The 8366-nt window shown below is 50.0% G+C and overlaps 1 protein-coding gene across 1 annotated transcript; it reads left to right on the forward strand.

The window, feature by feature from the left end:
• Positions 1 to 942: 942 nt before the first annotated feature.
• LOC136006649 (C-type lectin domain family 17, member A-like) lies at positions 943 to 7493 on the forward strand. Its single transcript, XM_065664677.1, has 9 exons — positions 943 to 1051; positions 3170 to 3289; positions 3371 to 3421; positions 3516 to 3638; positions 3955 to 4017; positions 4780 to 4869; positions 5059 to 5228; positions 6501 to 6610; positions 6888 to 7493. The coding sequence occupies exons 1-9, from the start codon at positions 958 to 960 to the stop codon at positions 7021 to 7023; spliced, it is 957 nt and encodes a 318-aa protein (XP_065520749.1). The 5' UTR covers positions 943 to 957; the 3' UTR covers positions 7024 to 7493.
• The last annotated feature ends 873 nt before the right edge of the window (positions 7494 to 8366 follow it).

Consider the following 8366-nt stretch of genomic DNA (forward strand, 5'->3'; position numbering starts at 1 on the left):
TCGTGTCCTTTCCGTGTTGTTTCCATGTCCTTTCCGTGTTGTTTCCGTGTCCGTTCCGTGTCTTTTACACGTCTTCTGCGTGTCCTTTCCACGTCTTTAACGTGTTCATTGCATGTCCCTTCCATGTCATTTCCGTGTCATTTCCACGTCGTTTCGGTGTCCTTTCCATGTCTTTTCCCATGTATTTTAAGTGTCTTTTCTGTGTCATTTCCGTGTGTGTTCTGTGAACTTTCCGTGTCGTTTCCGTGTTGCTTCCATGTCCTTTCCGTGTCTTTTCCATGTCACTTCCATGTCTTTACGAGTCTTTTCCATGTCCTTTCCATGTCTTTTCTGTGTACTTTCCATATATTTTATGTGTCTTTTCTGTGTCATTTCCATGTCCTTTCCGTGTCATTTCTGTGAACTTCCCATATTGGTTCCATGCCCTTTCCATGTCTTTTACGTGCCCTTTCCATGTCATTTCCATGTAATTTCTGTGTCATTTCTATGTCTTTTCCATGTCCATTCTGTGTCGTTGCCATGTCCTTTTCATGCATTTTCCATGTCTTTTACAAGTCCTTTCCATGTCCTTTCCATGACCTTCCCATGTCATTTCCATGTCCTTTCCACGCCGTTTCCACATCCTTTCCATGCCATTTCCATGTCATTCCCATGTTCTTAGCGTGTTTTTGGACTTTGGGGCTGTCTGGGGGTACCCAAAGCTGCTGCTGCTGAGCACAGAGCCGGGTGAAACACATCTGGGGTGCTCAGGAGCCCTTTGGGTGCTGCTTTGCCCTCGAGGACCCAAACACCCCATGTTTACCCCCAATTTGAGGTACAGGAGCCCTTTGGGTGCTGCTTTGCCCTCAAAGACCCCAAACCCTCCATGTTTAGCCCCCAGTTTGAGGTGCAAAGCCCACATTGGGCCTTCAGGCACCAGCCCCAGGCTTGGCAGAAGCCCTAGGGCTGGATGTGAGGATGCTCCTGTCTCCTCAAGGCCTTTTCCCTCTGCTTTGGGCAGGAATCTACTGCGGTGCTGCGAAGATGACGCCCACGGGGGACTTCAGGCCGGGTGAGCTCTGACGTTTGTCCCCTTTGCGGGGGGGGGGTTCAGTGGAAAGCAGAAGTCCCTCAGGTGCCTCCCCAAGGCCAAACCCAGCTTCGCGTTCGGCTTGGTTGGTCAAACGTGTCTCCTGTGCGCAGGAGTTCGGGTCCTTTTCTCACATGGGACCAAATAGGCCCAAAACGCCCTGGATGGCCAAGAAGGGTGGTCCTCAGGGGTTGGTGTTGGGTCCGTTGCTGGGTCCATCGTTGGGTCTGTCATTGTCTATCGTTGGGTTCGTCATTGTCCATTGTTGGGTTCGTCATTGTCCGTTGTTGGGTCTGTCATTGTCTATCGTTGGGTTCGTCATTGTCCATTGTTGGGTCTGTCATTGTCTATCGTTGGGTTCGTCATTGTCCATTGTTGGGTTTGTCATTGTCCATTGTTGGGTCTGTCATTGTCTATCGTTGGGTTCGTCATTGTCCATTGTTGGGTCTGTCATTGTCTATCGTTGCGTTCGTCATTGTCCATTGTTGGGTTCGTCATTGTCCGTTGTTTGGTCTGTCATTGTCCATCGTTGGGTTCGTCATTGTCCATTGTTGGGTTTGTCATTGTCCATTGTTGGGTCTGTCATTGTCCATCGTTGGGTTCATCATTGTCCATCATTGGGTCCATCGCTGGGTCTATCAGCGTCCATCATTGGGTCCATCATTGGGTTCACCATTGTGCATTGTTGGGTCTATCATTGTCCATCACTGTGTCAATCATTGTCTATCCTTGGGTTCATCATTATCCATCATTGGGCTCATCATTGTCCATCATTGTCCATCATTGGGTCCATCGCTGGGTCTATCAGTGTCCATCATTGGGTTCATCATCGTCCATCATTGTGTTCATCACTGTTTATCATGTCCATCACTGGGTCCATCACTGGGTCCATCACTGGGTCCATTGTTGGGTCCATCGTTGAGTCCATCATTGTCCATCATTGGGTCCATCGCTGAGTCCATCACTATCCATCGCTGGGTCCATCGTTGGGTCAATCATTGGGTCCATCGTTGTTCATAGTTGGGTTCATCATTGGGTCCATCACTGGGTCCATTGTTGGGACCATCATTGTCCATCGTTGGGTCCATCATTGGGTCCATCATTGTTCATTGTTGGGTTCATATTTGGGTTCATCTTTGGGTCCATGGCTGGGTCCATTGTTGGGTCCATCATTGTCCGTCGTTGGGTCCATCGTTGGGTCAGTCATTGGGTCCATCATTGTTCATGGTTGGGTTCGTAGTTGGGTTCATCATTGGGTCCATCGTTGGGTCCATTGTTGGGTCCATCATTGTCCATCGTTGGGTCCATTGTTGGGTGCATCATTGTCCATCGTTGGGTCCATTGTTGGGTCCATCATTGGGTCCATCATTGTTCATTGTTGGGTTCATCATGGGGTCCATTGCTGGGTCCCTCATTGGGTCCATCGTTGGGTTCATCAATGGGTCCTTCATTGGGTCCATCACTGACCATCGTTGCTGGGGACACGGGCAATGGGATCAAGCACCCTCAACACGATCGAGGTGGCACCAAGCTGGGGGGGAGGGATGGGATCCAGAGGGACCTGGAGAGGTGGGGACCTTATGGACACCAACAGGACCAAGGGTAAGACCCCTCTGTAGTCCTGTATCCGAGTCTGGGGAATCAGTATAAGAGGGATGTGGAGCTGTTGGAGCAGGTCCGGAGGAGGCCACTTATGGAAAGGGATGGAGAAATGGGATGAGGAATAACAGCATCCAAGTGGAAGAGGGAAGAGTTGATGGGATACTGGGAGAAGTTCTTCCCTGTGAGGGTGGTGGGACACTGGGATGAGTTGAATGGAGAAGGGTTGGATGAAACATTCCTGTTCAAAGCCAGGTTGGCTCTAGTGGAAGGTGTCCTTGCCCATGGCACTGGATGAGCTTTAAGATCCTTCCCATCCCAGTTCCATGACTCTGGAACTCCATAAATCCATCTATACATTGGGAAAAGGGCACAAAGGTCCTGCCGGAGGTGCTGCAGATCAACCTGATGGGAAAGGGGAATTGCTTCCCGCAGAATCCCGCTGTTCCTTCGCACACAATTCCCTCCAATCCTGACTTTCCCCCATATTCCCTCACTCAGCATCCCCGGACAGCTTCGAGGACGACTACGACGACGTATCCCTATCGGAATCGGATCGTGGCCACAAGCCACCGGTGGCCGATGAAGATCTGCAGAGCCAGAGGAGCAAAGGAGGCACCGGTAGCACCCACTTCCAGCATCTCCATGGGGCAGGATTTAGCCCATCCCCGTCACTGCTGACTCTTTCCTTCCTCCCATCAGGGGTCTACATCCTTGCGGGCAAACCAGCGTCTCCGCATCCTTCCCCAAAGGGTGAGTTGCTCTTATCCGATGCCATTATCCCATTCCGGATGCGTAGGCCCGATCCAGACCTGGAAAACTGGGATTCCAACCGGATTCCTTTCAGGAGCAGAACCCAAGGGTGGAAGGGGACAGAGCAGCAGGGACACGTCCATGGCCATCCTCTATGTTCTGGTGGTGCTGAGCTTTGTCGCTTGGGGGCTGCTCTTTGCCTTGGCTGTGGTGAAGCGTGAGTATCCCGGCATGGTCCCACCAGGATGGGATCTGGTTCAAACAGCTCCGAACATCCCGTTTTCCCTGTTTTCCATATGGAAACGGTGCTGGAAGCTCATCCCTCACCTTGATTTGGGTTGAGGTCCACCTTGGGATGTGAATTTAAGGATCCCTCCATCCTCCTCCTGCCTGCACCAAGCGCGTGCTGCAGGGCGGAAATCCAGGGCAAATCCCCGCTGGAATTCCCAGGAAAGCTGCAAACTGAGGGAAAAGAGGCACCGCTCCTTCCTTGGGGTGATCCAGGAGGGGTTTTCCTTTCGTTCTCATTCCAGAGATGGAAATCACAGCCGAGCTGAAGCTCTTGAAGGCGAACTACTCAGAGAATGAAGCCAACGGTGGGTCCTCAGGAGATGCTTTGGTGTTCGGATCATGGGATCTTGGAATGGTTTGGGTTGGAAGAGACCTTAAAGATCACCTCATTCCAATGCCATGGGCAGGGACACCTTCCATTAGACCAGGTTGCTCCAAGCCTGTTTTCCCTTGGGATTGCCCCAACCGATGTGCAGGATCTTGTTGAGCTCCATGAGGTTCCAACCTCTCCAGCCCATCCTTGAAGCCTCTGGATCCTATCCTGATCCCACCACCCACCTTGGTGTTGTCTTTCCAAGCAACACCCGGGGCTGCTCCGTCTCTTAGCGAAGCAACATTGAGTCGATTCCCATTGGGAATGACGCTGGAGTAACGGAGTCGATCAGACACCGACGGAGCTCATGCCCCGATCCTGAAGGAATTAGACCCAATGAGCGTGAATAGGAGCAAATTACCCCTTGGGATTCATCCTCATTAGGGTCTGTTCTCTCTGTTAAAGGCTATGGGAAGGGAAGGATACAAATCCGAGGGAAAATTCCTCAAAAATCAAATCCAATGCCTGAATATCATGAATTCAGTGATATTACGGGGGATATTGCAGCCAGGCATCACCCAAAGAGTCAGAACCCACCATGGAAGAGCTTTTCCATCCCTGCTTGTGTTTTCCACACAAAGCCTAAATCCCTGGGGGAAAAGCTTGGGATTGCAGTGAACCAAAGCAGGGATGAAGGAGGAAGCTGGGGGGGGATGAGGCTGGTGCTGGTCCCTCACCCAAAGGCACATCCCAGTGCGGCAGGAGCTGTCGGAGACGCAACGGGAGCAGACACGGATGCGGAGCAGGATGCACAACTACTACGAGGAGCTGCAGGACATCACAGGTAACTCCGCGTCCCCATCCCAACGGCGTCTCCAATGGAGATCCAAGCAAGATCCAAGAGGAACCTCTTGGGAATGGCGAAGTTGGGTGGTTTAGGCCCCTTTTGAGGCATGGCCTCAATGGGGCTGCTGTTGATGAGCACAAAGCCTGATTTTGGGGTGGATTTGGGGGGTTTTCTTCCTTTGGCCAGCGCTGATCTGCAGATCGGTGCAGGACAGCAGGAAGTGCTGGGCTGGCTGGAGGATCTTCGAGCAGAGCTGCTATTCCTTCTCAACGAAGCCCATGAGCTGGTGGGACGCGAACAAGACGTGCGCTGAGCAAGGGGCTCATTTGGTCTTCATCAACTCGGAGATGGAGCAGGTCGGTGGGGAATGACCCCTTCCGGGGCTTAAATCCAACATGGGAACTCCAAACCCTGTTTTGGGCTCAAATTCAGCAAGATTGGCCATCAAGCTTGGAGTTGCTTGATGTAACTTGATGCTCCTTCATGTTCCTTCGCCTTACTTCGTGTTCCTTCATCTAACTTGATGTTATTTCATGTAGCTTCATGTTCCTTCATGTTCCTGCATGTAACTTGATGTTATTTCAAGTTTCTTCATGTTCCTTCATCTAACTTGATGGTATTTGATGCATCTTCATGTTCCTTCATGTTCCTTCATGTAACTTGACGCTATTTGATGTAGCTTCATGTTCCTTCATGTTACTTGATGTTATTTCATGTAGCTTCATGTTCCTTCATCTAATTTGATGCTATTTGACGTATCTTCACGTTCCTTCATGCAACTTGATGTTATTTGATGTAGTTCCATGTTCCTTCATGTTACTTGATGTTATTTCATGTATCTTCATGTTCCTTCATCTAACTTGATGCTGTTTGACGTATCTTCACGTTCCTTCATGCAACTTGATGTTATTTCATGTAGCTTCATGTTCCTTCATGTTCCTTCATGTAACTTGATGGTATTTGATGTATCTTCATGTTCCTGCATGTAACTTGATGTTATTTCATGTTTCTTCATGTTCCTTCATCTAACTTGATGGTATTTGATGTAGCTTCATGTTCCTTCACGTTCCGTCATCTAACTTGATGATATTTGATGTATCTTCATGTTCCTTCATGTTCCTTCATGTAACTTGATGGTATTTGATGTATCTTCGTGCTCCTTCCTGTTCCTTGATGTCAATTGATGTCGCTTGGTGTAACTTGGTGTTACTTGGTGTCACTTGGGGTAACTTGGTCTTACTTGGTGTATCGTCATGTTCCTTGATGTTCCTCGATGTTCCTCCATGTTCCTTCATGTTCCTGGATGTACCTTCATGTTCCTTCATGTTACTTGACGTAACTTGGTGCAACCTGATGTAACTTGATGTTACCTGATGCTACTTGAGGTGGGCAGAAGCCCCGATGGCCAAGTCGACCCCAGCCACCTCCAAATTCCTGCTTTTAGGGAAAAAGATGCTAAAACGGCGCAACCCCCTCAACGGCTCCTTCCCAAATCCACCCAAATACTCATTATTTCCCCCAAATCCCGGTGCTGACCTCATCTTGGTGGCCCAACCCCCCGAGATGCTCCGTAATCCATTGGAATTCTTGGGGATTTGGGGCTGTTTGAACCAATTCTGCTCTTCCAGAACTTCCTGAAGGACAACATCAACACCAGCACCACGTATTGGTTGGGAGTGACGGATCAGCAGAAGGAAGGCACCTGGCTCTGGACCAATGGCGAACATCCGAGTATCAGGTAAGAATTCCCTCTGGGAATTCCCCCCAGTTGGGAAAAGGGGAAACTGAGCCACAAAAAACTTGGCGGTTTTGGTGGTTTTATGGAAGGCAAAGGCTTTCCGTTGGGAAAACGGTGTTTTGGGAGCATCTTCTTGCTGGTGGTTAACAAAAATGGAGCTTTTTGGTGGTGTTTTCCCTCATTTTGAGGGCAATTCCCTCTTCCAGAGGGAATTCTGCTGCCGTGGGGCTGCTTTCCCTTTCCTTGGGATCTTCCTTTCCCTTTTTCCTTGCTCCAGCTACTGGAACACGTGGAAGGAGAACAAAGACAAAGACCAGAAGGACTGCGGCACCATCGGGCCCGACGGCATCTGGAATGCCGAGAGGTGCTCCCATTCCAGCCGCTGGATTTGTGAGAAGTCCTGGAATTGCTGACTTTCCCCCATTCCCAGCCCGTTTTCCAGGGCAAAAGGTACATTCCACACTGGAGCTGGATGGATTTGGTGCCTTGGGGGGCATGTGGAGGCTCCACATTCCCACTTTTTGCCTGCTCCTGATGTTCGATCCCGAAAGGAAACCCAGCACAACCCCATTGACCCCTGAGCTCCCAACCTGACCGTAATCCGTGGGGAAAAAAAGTGGGATTTTCAGCTAAAATGACTCTCAAATGGTTAAATCCCATTTCCCAGCCCCATATCCATCCTGTTCCCGGCGGGGCTGCTTGCTCATTCCCGGAAAACACCATTTCAATAAAATCCTGGGTTTTTTCCCACTTTCCACATACCTTTTCCCGTATTTATCCTTCCCATCTGTTCCCAGCTCCCGAACACCCCCTAATTCCCAATTTGCCTCCATTATCCAGCGCATGATCACCAAATAAACCTTAGGGGTTTTAATCCAAGGAATCCAGCGCATGCCATTCCATGGCTTTTGTGTCCCCTGGGATCTATGGAATTGCAGGAATCCTGTTCAAACCCTGCCGGGATCTTGGTGCTTGGTTTTAGGTAACAAATCCCGGGTTTGAGGCAATTGCGTCAGGATGGGTTCATTCCCGGCAATGGAATTCCCTGCCCGGGTTGAACATTAACCCTGAAAACGAGGGAATTTGAGCAATTTCCAGGAAAAATGGATCCAAACAAGGCCCCAGGGCTGAAAACGGGACCGGGTTTAGGCCACTTTGGGCTGGTTTGAACTGGAAGAGGTGCTAAAAACGGTCATTTAACCAAAATAGGCTTTTTTTTTGCATGGAAATGGGGCTGCTCCCTGATCAGCACTGGGGGGGACTGGGAGCACTGGGAAGTGGGATGCATCTGCCAGGAAGAGGCAGGAAATGGGTGGGATGTGCTGGAAAACCACTGGAAACGGGTCTTTTTGGGGTGCATTTGCCCATAGGAGAGCGCAGAACCCCTTTTGGGGGGCTCAGACCCCATTTTTTGGGCTAAACTCCTCCTTTTTGGGGTCTCAAACCCTCATTTTGGGGGTCTCAACCGTCTGTTTTGGGTCTCAAACTCCCCGTTTTGGGTCTCAATCCCTATTTTTGGGTGTAAGAACCCCCATTTTGGGTCTCAAAGCCCCATTTTTGGGTCTCAAATCTCCCTTTTTGGGGTCTCAACCCCCTTTTGGGGTCTCAAACCCCACTTTTTGGGTCTCAACCCCTCTTTTTCTTGTCTCAACCACCCATTTTGGGGTCTCAACCCCTTTTTGGGTCTGTAACACCCCTTTGGGGGGCTCAAGAAGCCTATGTTGAGTCTCAGCCTTCTATTTTGGGTCTGAAAATC

This window comes from Lathamus discolor, unplaced genomic scaffold (assembly GCF_037157495.1).
Source record: "Lathamus discolor isolate bLatDis1 unplaced genomic scaffold, bLatDis1.hap1 Scaffold_51, whole genome shotgun sequence".
In the NCBI taxonomy this organism is placed as follows: Eukaryota; Metazoa; Chordata; class Aves; order Psittaciformes; family Psittacidae; genus Lathamus; species Lathamus discolor.